General features: G+C 57.4%; 5 protein-coding genes across 5 annotated transcripts; 3 read left to right on the top strand and 2 right to left on the bottom strand.

Moving 5' to 3' along the window:
- Positions 1-98: 98 nt before the first annotated feature.
- Positions 99-2,560, top strand: D7B24_004736 (uncharacterized protein; the record flags this gene model as incomplete). Its single annotated transcript, XM_028638902.1, has 2 exons — positions 99-422; positions 479-2,560. 2 exons carry the CDS (start codon positions 99-101, stop codon positions 2,558-2,560), a joined length of 2,406 nt encoding a protein of 801 aa, XP_028496625.1.
- Positions 2,561-4,079: 1,519 nt separating this feature from the next.
- D7B24_004735 (uncharacterized protein) lies at positions 4,080-5,091 on the top strand (the record flags this gene model as incomplete). The annotated part of the gene is made up of 2 exons (XM_028638901.1): positions 4,080-4,374; positions 4,457-5,091. 2 exons carry the CDS (start codon positions 4,080-4,082, stop codon positions 5,089-5,091), a joined length of 930 nt encoding a protein of 309 aa, XP_028496624.1.
- Positions 5,092-5,251: 160 nt separating this feature from the next.
- D7B24_004734 (uncharacterized protein) lies at positions 5,252-8,506 on the bottom strand (the record flags this gene model as incomplete). Its single annotated transcript, XM_028638900.1, has 1 exon — positions 5,252-8,506. One exon carries the CDS (start codon positions 8,504-8,506, stop codon positions 5,252-5,254), a length of 3,255 nt encoding a protein of 1,084 aa, XP_028496623.1.
- A 590-nt stretch (positions 8,507-9,096) lies between these two features.
- On the top strand, positions 9,097-11,625 carry D7B24_004733 (uncharacterized protein; the record flags this gene model as incomplete). Its single annotated transcript, XM_028638899.1, has 7 exons — positions 9,097-9,287; positions 9,348-10,487; positions 10,543-11,067; positions 11,151-11,214; positions 11,289-11,316; positions 11,372-11,489; positions 11,622-11,625. 7 exons carry the CDS (start codon positions 9,097-9,099, stop codon positions 11,623-11,625), a joined length of 2,070 nt encoding a protein of 689 aa, XP_028496622.1.
- Positions 11,626-12,466: 841 nt separating this feature from the next.
- Positions 12,467-14,747, bottom strand: HSPA9 (Stress-70 protein, mitochondrial; the record flags this gene model as incomplete). Its single annotated transcript, XM_028638898.1, has 4 exons — positions 12,467-14,268; positions 14,326-14,391; positions 14,490-14,616; positions 14,721-14,747. The coding sequence occupies 4 exons, from the start codon at positions 14,745-14,747 to the stop codon at positions 12,467-12,469; spliced, it is 2,022 nt and encodes a 673-aa protein (XP_028496621.1).
- Between the last annotated feature and the right edge of the window lie 634 nt (positions 14,748-15,381).

Here is a 15,381-nt window from a genome sequence, read left to right as displayed (position 1 = left end):
CCTCCAAGCCCTCACGCCGCGAAGAAAATCCTGCCTTCTGAGCCGCAGCAGTGCTGTGGCTCGGTATAGCACTCGATTGTACCGTCTACGTCTTCGCCATGCCCATCTTCCAGGCCGACCTCGAGCTGCTGCTGGAAGGCCAAGCTCGCGATGCTCCCGCCGAGCCGAGCCCTGCCACGGCTGATCAGGCCGGTCAGTCTCGGCCAGCGACCTCCTTCCTCCATCCCAATCTGGAGCAGCCAGCGCTGTTGAGAAAGCTGTCGGAGGAAAGCATTCGCACCGAGCTGTGCGAGGGTCCCGTTCCCGACAGTCCCCGACCATCGACTGCAGATGCAGACCTCGAAGCGAGCACCTCGAACCGCGCAGAATTAATTGAGAGATTGAAGAGGGGAGAGTCTCCTACCTGGATCCCTGCTCGTCGTGTAAGCTCCTCGGGGGGGCCTCTCTAGTCAAATGACAATCACTTACATTCGACCAGCTCGAGTCGTTATATGACGGACCACCACCACCACGCCAAACCCGGAGCCCACGCCCACCAGCCGATACGTCCTCCCTCCTCCCACCTGCCGATATCACCCCCGAGAAACTGAAGGACGTCATAGTCGTGGATGAGGAAGCCAGGCTGAGAGACGGGTTGAACATACAGAGGCCGAGGTCTGCCCTCCATAGCGGTGACTTCACCCAAATCCACGCCCACGCCCACCCTCTTCGAGACGACGAAGACCGGCCTGGACCAGCCCCATTACAGCCTCCTGCTCATTCTTGGATAGCAACATCTCCGCCTCGTGGGTACTTGCCGTTCGATCTCACCCAGGGATTGTCGGTTCCGCGCAATGATGACTACCAATCCATACCGTCGTCATTGTCGTCGTCCTTCTCCTCCAACTTTGCATACAGACCGCCCACGAGTCCTCTAGTACAATCCGAAAGCAACGACGAGTTTGACCTGGTGCAGCCGATCCGCAGCATGAGCTCTGCTTCCACGCCAGCCAGCCTCCGACGACACACACTGACGTCCAGTCCCTCACCCTTTGCTCTGCCGCCGAGGTCGGCACACTTGGGAGGATCCTTCTCGCACAGGAGAGAGTCTTCGTTGCCCTATCAGGCGCACCAGCCACGTCGTTCTCTCACCTCGACCCCCAACACGCCATGCCTGGGTCCATCGCCCTCTCCTCAGACCCCCGCGTTTCTCCGGTCGAGGAGACCGTCCTTTAGCGATGCCTCCCCCTTGCAGCATGCTTCCATGGTCGGATCGTACGAGGAGAGTATTCTTCGCGGCCGCATGTCCACCAATCCGTCCAAGCCACTTGACTTTCTTGCCCAGATTGGTGTTCTGGGCCTGGGAAAGTGTAAGCCCAGCCTGAAATGTCCGTCTCATGTGACGCTGCCATTTCCCGCCGTATTTTACAGCTACGGAAGCAGTGCCGTGACTGGCCGCTCGCCGATGGAGGATGGACCGAGTCCGTATGTCGGTCAGATCGATCTCGAAAATGGCTTGCCAAGCCACGGCGGCGAAGATCGGACAAAAAAGAAGATGCACAGCCGGTATGCAGACCGCCAGGCGACTGGTCAAGAAATTGGATCGCCGACCATATCCACCGGAGCCTTGGATCGAGAGTCGCACAAAGCCAGCCGCGCACGGAGACGGTCAGGGTCGCCTCGAGCTCCGCCGGGCGGTAGCTATCGAGTCCCGGAGAAGGGACAGATCCAGATTGTCATCAAAAATCCGAACAAGACGGCGGTCAAGCTTTTCCTGGTGCCTTATGATCTGGCTGGTATGGAACCCGGCACCAAGACCTTCATCAGGCAGCGAAGCTACTCGGCCGGCCCGATCATTGAGAACGCACCCGATGATCCCGTGCACAACAGATCCATATTACGCTACCTTGTTCATCTGCACTTCTGCTGTCCATCAAAGGGCAGATTTTACCTCTACAAAAGCATACGCATTGTGTTCGCCAACAGAGTCCCCGACGGCAAAGAAAAGTTGCGCAACGAGACAACCTGGCCCGAACCCAAATTCTCCACGTACAAGCCGATTCGGGTTATGAACCCGCCCCTCTCGAGTACCGGTCCCGGAGCCATGCTCACAGCAGAGAAAGCTTTCCGGCGACGGAGCTCGGGCTTCTCATTTGGCCCCTCCGTGCAGGCCTTCGACGCCATGGATGGGGTCATGCACAGTCGGGCCCCAGCGCAGCACTCGTCGCCATCGCTGTTCAGTTTTGGGGGCAACACGCAGCCCGTGGATCCCATACCGCTCAGGTTCCCGTCGAGGAATCGACTGGGCAGCGATGTCAGCGACAGCACCGACACGACAGGCCTGACTGGTCTGCGATCCCCGGGTTCATCGCAGACCAGTCGGCCGACGACCAAGGACGGCCTGGATGCGCAGATTGCTCGGTACGAGAAGCTCAACAAAGGCGATGTCGGGTACGGAGGCAATGCCTTCGCTGGGCTTGGCCGAGGAAGCCCTTCTGGGACCGAAGGTCTCCTTTCGCAGCGCTTGCGTTCACTCGGCGTTCAGGGACAGGGTGGTTCCCCGCCTGACGACGTGGACTAAATATACTACGTTTACTTCCATCATTGGATTCTGGAGTTTTCTAAGGGTTTTAATTTTCTTTTTTGGAAAAGCATCTGGGAGGAGTTGAGTGACACTTCATTTTGTAATTAGACGACGAAGTACCGAGAACTAGCTCGGCCATCGCATTCAGGGATTGGAAAGCGGTTCGGAGCTGGACGGCGGCCAGCCGGTGAAAATAACCATACTAGCAAAACTATAACAAGCTCTCTTAACACGATGGGGCTCCGAGACGTAGGACAACCTTGGGAGTGGAAGCGTGATACTGTCTCTCAAGTGGCAATAAGGTCGACTCTTTTGGCGATCGCTTTTCAAGTGCATAATGTTGGAACTGTGCCTGCCAGGCTCACGGGGATATGAGAGCTCTTATTTGGTGATTCTTATTCTGGCTGTGAGACTCGCAGTAAGTGACAAAACAAAGCATGACAAAAGATGTCTGAGCAAGAAAGCTAGTATTCAGCCCTACCTTGAGCTCGGTCAAATTCCGTTCAACTCGCACAAAATTCGCAGCTTATACAGTAACATGATCTCATTTTTCAGAGTTCAGCGTGACGCAAGTTCACTACTGATCATTGGCTGGCTCCAAGCCATACATTTTGACGGGGAATAGCCTCACTTCGAAGACTGAAATGTAACCCTTTTGCAGCTCCATCCTGACCATGCGTAGACCTGCCCTTTTGAGCAAATCTTCGAAACTTCTCATCTCCCCTCTTGCCTACTAGTGGACGTTGATGATGCAGACTGGACGGCTTTCCTCGTAGTACTACTGTTCTCGTTGTTCAAAATGTCATTCCCGTTTATGCTGAGATTTTCGTTGACGATGTTGATCCCATTTGATTCCCCTCCCACTGACCTGCTGACCCTTGAGTGCCGTGGTGAACTTGAGCCTCCCTCGGGGACGTAGTCGATAGACTGCAGCACATTTTTCAGGCTCGCGCCTGTCTGAACTAGAAAGCTGCGGGACCCGCGCAGATGAACGTTTCTGGGGTTGGCAAGCCCCTTGACCAGCGGGATGCCGCCGAGCATGCCACACTCACCGACGTCCATGCTTGCCACTACTTCAGAGCTCGGAACGTAGTCGGCGCGACCGAGGGGCTCATCGCCCTCTGTCGCGTGCTTCCTCCCTCGGTAGTATGTGACAGTAGAATCTTACCAAACTTAATCAGCATGCTGATACCCTGAGATACCGCTGAGACCCCAGTTCAAAGAATACAGAGCCGGACCTTGCGAGTGGAGGGTTCCATCGCCAGAGAACATCAGACGATCTCGCGAGACGGCACCCCTGAAACGCGGATCGCCACTCGCCCGACCTCACTGTCCACCTTTGGCTGATGAATATTGAATACTCTCGTCTCCAGAAAGCTGTATTCTCTTTGGTCGGATCGCGTAAGAGCGATGCATGACGACTTGGGGAGGAGAGCCATTTCGCAAGACGCGTCGAAGGCCAACCGCTGATCACGATAAGGTCTTCGTAAGACCACCACAGGCTCCGGAAGTCAAGATGAGGTCTATTCTACTACCAATTCTCGTCTCCCGTCTACTGATCGTATCGGCTGTTGCGCTGCCAATACCAATAATCCATCGATCCCCAGACGTCCTGGACGATCTCTCGGGCATCATCGACGATGTCGTGACGACCTCGATATCCGTCGTCCGCGCTCTCAAGACAGCCATCCGAGACGACGCGCTCGTCCGAAACGACCTCGAGCCTTTTCTCGACGGCAGTGACACCGCGTCTGCAACAGCAGCCTGTCCGGACGTGGCAGTTCTCTTCGCCCGCGGCGCCCAAGAGCCAGGTAAGTGAATCTCGCGTGCCAGATACGTTGCAAGACGGCCTCCCCCGACAGTAAGATACAAGCCGATGAACTTTCGCTCCAGGAAACGTCGGCTTTCTCGTCGGCCCGCCCCTCTTCCAAGCCCTGGAGACGTACATCAACGGCACATCGTCCCTGGCGATACAGGGCGTAGAGTACAGCAGACTTTCGCGTGCCGACGCCGGTGCTCGCATGGCTGCCTTCGCGGCCGCGACGACGGCGCGGTGTCCTGGAACGGGTATTGCCATGGCAGGATACTCGTTCGGGGCCAAGGTCGTGAGGAGCGCGCTCGCTCGGGGCAACAGTACCGTCAGGAGCGTGGTGTTGTTTGGCGATCTAGAGGAGGGGGCGCCGGTGGAGGGCGTGGATGCTAGGTTCGTGAAGACCTTTTGTCACGAGGGGGATTTAGTTTGTCAGCGCACGAGTCCTCCGGCGACGACAGGTGCTGGGGATGACGACGGGGTGGCTGGGGGAGAAGGGCAGGATGGGGAGTTTCCGAGCAGCAAGAAGAACGTGACAGGCCCGCATCTGGAATATAGCCTCGACGCCCCGGCGGCGGCCATGTTTGTGATGCAGAGGAGCGGACTCGGGGTTGCGAGTGATGATGCGATGGACGAGGGAATGGCTGGAACAGTGGTGGGTATGGTGCAGCAGATCATGAAGAATACCAATGGGGGTATAGCCTCGAGAAGAAGATGATCGAGGTAGAAATGATTTCAGGGGATGATTGAATGTCTAATGCGCATAGTAGTGCGTATGCAAAAATATATCTAAATGCCGATTCGTCATGATATCACAACAGTATATCCTACACCATTTATACACGACTTGAAATGTCGGAGCGAACTCGGCTGTTGCATCACAGCAACCCACTCTCGACCGTCTTCCGCGACTCTTCCTTGGACAGAAAAGCCCGCCATAACCTCGGGCACTTCTCTTGTACGCGATGGAGCTGGGCCTCGATAGTGCTAGACCAGGGCGCCTCGGACTTCAGAACGACATACTGGTCGCGCAGCAAGTTTAGCGTGATGCCGTCAGGCCGTAACCACCGTGGCGCGTTGCCTCTGCGCCGCACTTCGATAGGCAATGTCTTGGGCTTGCTGTGGCCGCGACGGTGAGGCGCCCAACCGCGCCAGCCAGTCATGAGCATGTTCTCGCAGTAGTCGCATGCCTGCTCCCACTGGCTCATCTCCACGAGCGCGCGGCATATGTAATTCCAGTTGCGGCTGTCAAGTTTGAAACCCGCGCTGGTGACCTTCTCCACCAGGTCGATGAGCCCTTGATGATCCTTCTCAGCTGCTAACACGCGCTGCATCGAATGTACCGGACCGCAGAGATCGTACCGATGACTGGGAAGAATGCCTGGTTTTTCGTACGTCTTGGGTCGGCCTTGCGCCAACGCTTTCTGCCACGCGACTTCCCACGCGTCCTTGACCAGGTCGTGTTTGTTGTCCAAGAAATTTGCTAGCATCATCGTGTCGACTAGGGGCAGTGGAGTGGATGCTGTATGTCTCGACCCGCCTTGCATTGCTTTTGAATACAGGTCGAGGATCTCGTGGACCGAGGCAAAGTCTCCGGACTGTGCGAGGACCACCATGGCGCGCTGAACAACACGAGCATAGGATCCTATCAAGCTCTTGTCGCCAGGTTGCCTCATCATCCAGCGATCGGAACCAGAATCCGTGATCGGATCCTTGTATTGGCTCTGAAGCACTCTCTGAAAGTAGTCAACAAGAGACTTACCCAGCTCGTGTGCTTTTTCAGGCGTGAGAGCCACCCTCTTGACGTCTCCTTCTTCGCCTCGGTGAGCAGTCGATTGCTGCTTCAGCAGGGCGTCCACCGTGGCGATCGACGTCTCCATAGACATGGGATAGCCTTTCTGTTCCATAGCAGCGCGGATAGCCTCGACCTTCCGCGGCTGGCCGGTCCGCAAAGCGCTCGACATTACTGTTGCGAAATGCTGCTCAGTGACAGGGAACGATTTGTCTTCCAGTGTCGATAGGAGAAGCTGGTATGCATGGTCGGTTTGTTTCGTATAAAGGAGAGACTGCAGAGCGAGATCGTACGTTGCTGCGTTCCACTTGACGCCGTGCTCAGCCATGAGGTCCATTGTCCGGTACGCGCCTCCCAAGTTCCGCCGATGTGATTGATACTTGATGAGACAATTCCAGAAGTAAGCGTTGTCTCCTGGAATTCCTTTCCTCGTTGCAGAAATGCAGGCTAACTTGGCTTCGTGAAAGCGATCGTTCTGGCAATACGCCTCGACCAGGCCGTAAACAATGGCAGCATCTACCTCCACTTTCAACTCTTGAGCCTGTTCAAAGAAGCTCTCGGTCCTCGCCAGGTCGCCCTTGTCACCGGTCATGGCCATGATGGTACCGAAGCTGATCGAATCAGGAGCAACAGACTCGGAGAGGTCCTCGAATGCTTGAATTGCATCGTCGTAGCGATCCGCTCTGACGTAGGTTTTGAGCAGGATGTTCCAGCTGACAACATCCGGTGTCACGTTGTACTTCACTGTCAAGTCGTCAAAGACCTGCCGCGTATCTTCTGGGATGCCGCGATTGCTGTATGCGTTCAGGACATGATTGAACGTCTCGGGATCCTTCATAATGCCTTTGTGATGTCCTTTGGCCACGTATTCGGACCAAAGCCTCTTGGTAGACCTAACATCGCCGCGCGAGGCATAAAATTTGAGGTACTTGCGGAATCCCCACTGATCAAGCTTGCCGTACGAGCGATGAAAATCCTCATAGACCTGCTCGAGACCTGCTACGTCGTGGGGATAAAAAACGTCGAACATGCCATGTAGTATACGCCAATTAACATGCTTGCTGAGCTTGCGGAACTCGCGGTAAATCTCAGCCATATGCTCCTCTTGGCCTCGTTCGACGGCTTTGTTGAGATAGATCGAGTACCACTCTGAGTGGGAAATGACCTGAAGGAGTTGCAGGGCTTCATCCGGCTTGCAAGGCTGTACCAAGGCGCGCTTGGATGCTTCTCGGAGTAGCCTGACAAGGCCGTCAGTAGCCTCAGCATCGGACGGAGCTGACCTGGGCCGGTTTCTCCTTCCCTGTTTCGGCTTTGCTTTGGGAGTCAGATCTGGCAGGCCCTCACATGCCTTGATGTTCTCCATGAATTCAAGTACTTGCGTGCCTAGGTCTGGAACTGCCAAAAGTGGTGACAGATCGCCTGCTTGTACCCCTTTCGCCGCAAACAGGTGTCTGTAGGGCGTCCAGATCCCACGAATGAGATCCCAGGCCGAGTGTCGAAAAGCATGGGCGAGGAGATGCCCGAGCCCACCCACCAGCTCCCGCTCCTTGAGTGCCGTATGATATATCTTGAGTGCTCTCTTGACATCGCCTTGACGAAGCTCGGCGGCCACCGCTGCAGTCAGGATGGGGGGCGTCCAAGAGGACGAGTCCATCTCGGAGAAGAGGGCGAGAACGCGGTCGGCGTTGGCAGCTGACGTTGACCGGTGAAAGTACGCAATGACTTCTGGGCGCAGCTCAGCCCTGCGCTGGGGGTTCAGCTGCCGCCACAAGTCCCAAATCTGCCCAAAGTACTCGGCGTCTTTCTGTGCCATGAGCTCTCTCATCAGTTCTGGCTGCGCGTCGGTGGCGGCGGTGACGTGCTGGCCATCCTGTTGCTCGGAACATCTTGCGTGACTGGCGACAGGCGCGATCGTTTGTGTCGACGGTGATGGAGTGGAAGGGGCACCATGTTCAAAGATATCCGCTGGTTCGGGGGCGGCATGTGCGTCGTGGGATGCTGAGGTAAAGAGCCGGGTCGTGCCCTGCTGGGGCTGTCGCTGGACAGAGGATGTTGCAGAAGCGGGAGTCAGGCGCCGCAGGAAAGCCACGGTGCCTCGGGGGTAGAGAAAGTCGAGGAGAAAGGCCGAGGCAACGAGCCTGTCGGGAGTGTGGGAAGAAGCGGCGGGCTCCCTCATGCCCTGTGTGTCGTGACCGTTGGGTGCCCATAGACTGGCCAGGTCGAGGGGCGCTGCGCCATGCTGCCAGAAGCCGGTGTGAAGGTTTCGCCGAGCTCTGATGGATGATGGAAGAGAACGTTGAAAGGTGCAGGGCTCCAACGCGGCAGCCGTTCTCTCCAGCATGGGCGCGGGTGTGTCCAGACGGTCCTCGACGATGAGACGGGCAGTACGAGGACTAAGGCATGAGATATGGCATGCTGATGATGCGGAGGTGTTTTTTCTTTTGTCAACAGCTTTCGGGGGACGCTGATGGGGATTGAAGCTGTCTGCAAAAAGCTCTTGGGGGGAGGGACCTGCATCGGATGATCAGTCGATTGCCTCGCTGCAGAAAATCAATCGCGGTCCATCATGGGCGGGAGCTCGGACCACCCGGCGTGGCTCCACCATGAGAACACGCCTTTGCCTTTGAGCCACAGTCAGGCACAGCCACAGCCTACCCTAATGCCAAGGCGAAGGAAGAGTGAAGACAGTTTTGCCCCACCAACCCCCGCCAGACACTCGTCCAGTGAAGCGAGTGCTTGGTTGATTGAGTGGCTCGACCAAGACGTGCGACGGTCCGAGATCACAGCTTTCGATCCTCCGAGGAGTCCTCGTTCATCCAACACGCATTCGGCATTCGCGGCAGTCCGACCGATTCCATTCTTCATCGTCACCAACGCACCCGAGGAAGCTGCCGGCATCCGTCTCGAACCTGCCGTCGGGCTACCTCTGCCATGGATATCACCAAGTTTGTCGTCTCTGGACGGGACGCGGCACTCCTGTACGGCGACTATGCCACCTACCAGACACAGCTGGGCAAGAAGCTCCTGAACTGCAGGAAGAAGCTTGGGATCGTAACCCGGAACAGGGGGAAATTCCAAAAGAAGGACGACGTCACTGCCGAGCAGATTGCGCAGAACCGCGAGTATGGCCTCGACCTCCCCACCATCTTTCCCGCCAGCTTATTGACCCCCTCCCCTCCCAGATACATGCATCTCCTTCTCCTGACTAGCGAAAGAGCCTGGGCCAATGCCATGAGCATCAAGGCTGCGCACTCTGCCGATACCGACGGGATCAACAGCCGCACGCGCAAACATATTGTTTCACGACTCGAAAAGGCCGCCCGCACCGCTGAGACTCTCGTCGAACTCTTGACCGAGGACCAAGCTGGCGCCGAGAGGGACGACAAGCTCGAGGCCAAGGCGTATGCTGCCCTGATCAGGGGCGCCGCATCCTTCGAGAAGCAGGCCTGGGACCCCAGCGTCAAGGCCTACGCCGTTGCGCGCATCATCTACAGCGCCCTGGCCACGGCGGCCAAGGGCGACATCTACAAGGACCTCCTCTCGGAGACGATTGACCCGTCCATCCGCTATGCCGCGTACCAGGCAAAGACGCCTCGAACGGTCCCTGTGACGACGATTGCGCGCAAGGCCTTCCCTCAGTCCGATGCATGGCTTGTCCAACAGCTCAACGGTCTGAACCCCAACATTCTGAAGCAAGAGACGTCTGACTCGGCGGAGAAGTCGTCGGGCTCGGAGAACGCTCCAAAGACCCTGACCTGGCGCTCACGCGAGGTGAAGATTGAAGATGCGGCCATCTCGCTGGCGTGGGGTCAGGTGCAGGAGGCCAAGGCAGACCTCTCTGAACAGTTGGCTGCCCTTTCTGGATCCGACCCGAAGACGGCGGCCGGTGCCTATGATGATATCCTTACGGCGACGCAAGATGCTGTCGACGCAACGAAGGAGGCGATCGACGAGCTGCGTGGGGAGGGCGTTGCCCAGAGCGACCCCCGCATGCAGAGCCTGCAGATTACCAGGACGGCCGTCAACTACGAGATGATCAGCTGGCGGATCGGACGCAACCGTGTTCTGACTGGTGAGCATGACGGTGCCGAGGAGAACTACCAGCCTTTGTCGCGCAAGAAGTCGAGGAAGGAAACGGCAGAGATTCGAAAGCGCAAGGTAGACCCGCCGAGTCGCAAGATCGCCAAGCTCCGCGAGCTCGTGGCTCTGTACGAGGGCATCCTGCAGAGCGTGCAATCTGTTCGGGAACTGCCTGGTGTGGCGGCCGATGAATCGCTGGCCCACCAGCTGGATGCAACGACCCAGTACTTTGGAGCTCTCAAGTATGATCATCTCCACCACGTATCATGTGCGCAGCAAATGCTAATCTCTGTACAGGGCCCTCACGATCGCTCGCTCGCACAACATCGTTGGCAACCCCGTCAATGCTCTCGCGCTGATCAACCACGCACGCGACGAGGCGCAGGCCGCGGCGCCCGCCCTTGCCAAGGTGCCCCAGCCTTCCGCCGGCTCCCCTCGTAACATCCAACCTGTTGCCGAGGACGCCGAGTACCTCGAGGATTTCCTCGACGGCGAGCTGCAGCGCCAGCGCGCCCTCGTCCACATCTTCCACCTCCAGAAGGAGGCGGCGAAGGCTCAGGAAGCCGACGGGCGGGCGCCTCCGCTCATCGAGCGCCTGCACCAGTACCCCGTCGGCGGCGTCGACCTCACCAACATTGTCGAGATCCCGCCGCAGGTCGCGCCCGTGCCCGTCAAGCCCATCTTCCTCGACATCGCCTGGAACTACATCGACTACCCTCGCGAGGGCGGCGCCGCCCCCGAGTCGAAGCCCCAGGAGAAGGCAGCTGCTGAGGACAAAACGGCGCCGCCCGCACAAAAGAAGGGCTGGTTCGGCTTTGGAAGGTGAAGAAAAAAAAAACGGGCCCGTCTAGCTGTCAATCATACCATTCATCGTGTTCGAGGCGCGCCGACTTGCCGTGACCCAGTGCAGTGCTCATGTTCCACAACCTGCGACATGTATCCTTGTTGCCCACGGGCAAGACGGTGCTCGTACGGCAGTGTCATCGTTTGATGACCAGAGTGACAGTGTTGTGCCGATGGGCCTCAACAAAGAGCCCTCCTAGTCCAAAGCGACCAAGCCATTGTTATTTCGTGAGCGCCCGTGTCAAGTCCCCCTCCTTCCTGATCACAGCATGTACTCCTGCAGACGGACATAAAAAGGTCCTTCAACCACCCGTCATCCGTCTCCCATTCTCCCCACCTCAAGCCCACAAGCTCGAAGGTCGAGAGGTCCCGACCGCGACAGGCGGCAGTAGAGGAACGAGGTATGTCTCCTAAACCACCCCCCTCCTGGCTAACAAGTGCTAAAGGTCAAGCTCTCGGTCCGAACAACTTCACGTTACACACCATCCCGCCAGGTAAAGTACCCCTTCCTCCCCTCGGCTAACAAACGCTAGGTGAATTGAAAGGGGCAGGTAGACAGCACAGAACACATCGTCACTCAAGGTACGTTCCCTCCGCATCCCATCCCCATTCACATGAGACAGACAAAGAAAAAAAGACTGCGCATATCACGCTGATCTCTTCCATCTGCCGACATGTCGTATGGGCCATGGTGTGTTCCGCACAATAGTCTTGTGTGTCTGCGTTTGTACCGGGCACGACAACACTCCAGGAAACAGGGCAGCATGGCCTCGGGCCCGGTCGGCGGTCTTGAAGCCGCGGGTCACATGTGGCTGCTTGTTTATTCCCACTTCGGCGGCTACAAGGAAGGACTCTGGGTTGGTTGTGGTTTCATAGAGTACCGTCCTACCCACAACGGCCGAACGAGGCAGGTTAGTCGCGGGACAGATATTTTAATTCCTGCAAACCAGTAACGTGTGGCTATGGTACAATGTAAATTCTTCTTGAGAGGGGATGTAGGATTATCTGCGTCTAGCTACTCAACAGCTTTGTACATTTGCAGCCGCCCAATGGTCCCCCGATCCATGCCTTCATGTCATGAATACCACACAGGTATCTCGAGTCAAAATCTTTTTGATGCTCCAACGCCAGTTTCCCTCTGCCCGCGCGCGCAAGTATTAAGAACAAGGTAAAAGGGGGAGGGGGTAAAACAGGGGAAGCGTGCCGGTTGCGGGGGAATATGAGTACAGGTGAGAATACAGTGGAGGTTCGAAGGCCTTTCTTAGGCCTTCCAGCTATTCAGACACGATCCTAGCATGTTGTTTTGTGTTGTTTTCAGTTTGGGTACAATGGAATTTCCGTTTTTTTTTGGGAGAATTCAGAAGAGACGAGGGACCATTTAAGGCTTCTTCTCCTCCTTGTTCTCGGAGGTGTTCTCCTGGGAGGAAGAGGACTGCTCGCCAGAGTCGTTGCGGGCCTTGTGCATCTTGTCGAAGAGGTTGAGGGAAGCGACCTGGAGGTCGTCGGTCTTCTCCTTGATCTCGGCGGCGGTGGCGGTGCCCTCGCCAGCGAGGCTCTTGGAGACGAACTCGCGGAGGGCGGCAATCTTCTCACGGATCTTGTCGGCCTCCTCCTTCTCGAGCTTCTCAGCGTACTCGTTCAGGGCACGCTCAGTATCGTTGAGGACACTGTCGGCGCGGTTGGCAGCCTCGATGGAGCCCTTGCGCTCCTTGTCAGCCTCGGCGTACTTCTCCGAGTCCTCGACCATCTGCTGGATCTCGTTGTCAGACAGGCCCGAGCCGGAAGCAATGGTGATGGACTGGTCCTTGTTGGTGGACTTGTCCTTGGCGTGGACGTGGACAATCGAGTCAGCGTCAATGTCGAAGGTAACCTCGACCTGGGGAACACCGCGGTGCGCAGGGGGGATGCCAACGAGCTGGAAGTTGCCGAGCATCTTGTTGTCACGGACAAGCTCACGCTCACCCTGGTAGACCTTGATCTCGACGGCGGTCTGGAAGTCGGCGGCCGTGGAGAAGACCTGGGACTTCTTGGTGGGGATGGTGGTGTTGCGGTTGATCAGACGAGTGAAGACGCCGCCGAGGGTCTCGATACCGAGAGAGAGGGGAGTGACGTCGAGCAGGAGAAGGTCCTTGACCTCACCAGAGAGGACAGCACCCTGGATGGCGGCACCCATGGCGACGGCCTCGTCGGGGTTGACCGACTTGGCGGGGTCGCGGCCGAAGATGCTCTTGACAGACTCGGACACCTTGGGCATACGGGTCATGCCGCCAACGAGGATGACCTCCTGGATGTCCTTGGTCTCGAGGTTGGCGTCCTTGAGAGCCTTGCGGACGGGACCGATGGTCCTGGTGATGAGGGGGTCCATCATCTTCTCAAGCTGAGCACGGGTGAGCTTGAGGTTGATGTGCTTGGGGCCGGACGAGTCGGCAGTGATGAAGGGCAGGTTGACGTCGGTCTGGAGGGACGAGGACAGCTCAATCTTGGCCTTCTCGGCGGCCTCACGGATACGCTGGATGGCCATGCGGTCGTTGGACAGGTCAATGCCGGACTCGTTCTTGAAGGTCTGGACGAGGTGGCGGACGAGGTGGATGTCAAAGTCCTCACCACCCAGGTGGGTGTCACCGTTGGTGGACTTGACCTCGAAGACACCGTTCTGGATCTCGAGAACGGAGATATCGAAGGTACCACCGCCAAGATCGTAGACGGCGACAACACGGTCGGCGTCCTTCTCCATGCCGTAGGCAAGGGCGGCAGCGGTGGGCTCGTTGACGACACGCAGAACGTTCAGGCCGGCAATCTGACCAGCATCCTTGGTGGCCTGACGCTGAGAGTCGTTGAAGTAGGCAGGGACAGTGACGACGGCGTTCTTGACAGGCTTGGAGAGGTAGGCCTCGGCCGTCTCCTTCATCTTGTTCAGGACGAAGCCACCGATCTGGGAAGGAGAGTACTTCTGGTCACGGGCGGAGACCCAAGCGTCGCCGTTGGTGTGCTGGACGATCTTGTAGGGAACCTCCTTGATGTCCTTCTGGACCTCAGCATCGGTGAACTTGCGGCCGATGAGACGCTTGGTGGCGAAGAGGGTGTTCTCGGGGTTGACGACGGCCTGACGCTTGGCGGCAACACCGACGAGACGCTCGCCATCTTGCGCGAACGCAACGACGGAAGGGGTTGTGCGGGTACCTATTGACTCGGTTAGAGCATGCCACTGGGGTTACGATCTGGCAGGGTGTGACTGACCTTCGGCGTTCTCAATAATCTTGGGGATCTTGCCCTCCATGACGGCAACGGCAGAGTTGGTGGTACCTGTGGGTGGCATGGTCAGCACGACTGTTGCGGTGATGCGCCACAAAGCTTCCGAAAAGCTTTTCATGCAGGGCACAGGGGAGACATTGATGACTTACCGAGATCGATACCGATGACGGTGCCCGTCACCTTGCCCTCGGCTTCCGTTGACTCATAGCGAGCGAATCTGGTAGCGAAGGAAGGACGAGCGAAAGCAGCAGCGCGTGCTGAGGTAGCTCGGGGCAGCTGTCGAGGAAGCTCGGTTAGCGGGCTATCGGAGCAGGTTGGTGGTGTGCGCGTGCGCGAAAGAGCTCAGCTCGACGCGAAGGCGCAAATGGACTGAGACTTACAGCTCTGGAAAGACGCGAGGCCATCATCTTGGCTGTGGTGTGTGGATGGGAGAGAGGAAGGGGGGGGTATAAAAAAAGAGAAATGGATTGGAGGAAGAGCAGGATGATGCACGCGGCAAGTGACGATGGAAAGGGGAGGGTTATTATTTGGGGAGATGGAGGAGTGATGATGGCAGAAGGGAAGGAGACGGGTCGAAATTTTTTGGGCCGAGAGCAATCATCGCCCCCAGTCGTAGAAGCCGACCGAAAGCCGCAGGGGCCCCATTCCAATTCCCCCCTGTCCCCACAGCCATTGGCAAACCCATTTGCCCGGAGGAACAGTGTCGCCGTGCACACGTGACCGTTCAGGGATCAGGGCTCATGGAGGCTGTCGTCAGGACTGCAGCCTGCGCCTGCACCTGCACCCAGCTCCATCGTCCAACATCCCCTGCGATGCGTATCATACCATCAAGCTACTTAAAACAGTCAGTCACGATGATGATCACGAAGCAGAGTTGCGTCACAGAATGAGAGCGATACCGACTGGAGGTCACAGAGTTGGCCTCGTCCCCGTCGCATCTTCACATGGAGAGAAGATGCGCTGTATGAAGGCAGCCCTGGCGAAGCTTCCGTGCTATGTGAAGTACAAGTCGGCGTGGAAGTAGCTAGGGGGCCATTCCAG

Source organism: Verticillium nonalfalfae (genome assembly GCF_003724135.2).
Source record: "Verticillium nonalfalfae strain VnAa140/NRRL 66861 chromosome Unknown scaffold_27, whole genome shotgun sequence".
NCBI lineage: Eukaryota > Fungi > Ascomycota > Sordariomycetes > Glomerellales > Plectosphaerellaceae > Verticillium > Verticillium nonalfalfae.
The sequence above is the reverse complement of the archived record's forward strand: the minus strand, read 5'-3'. Positions and strand labels throughout refer to the sequence as shown.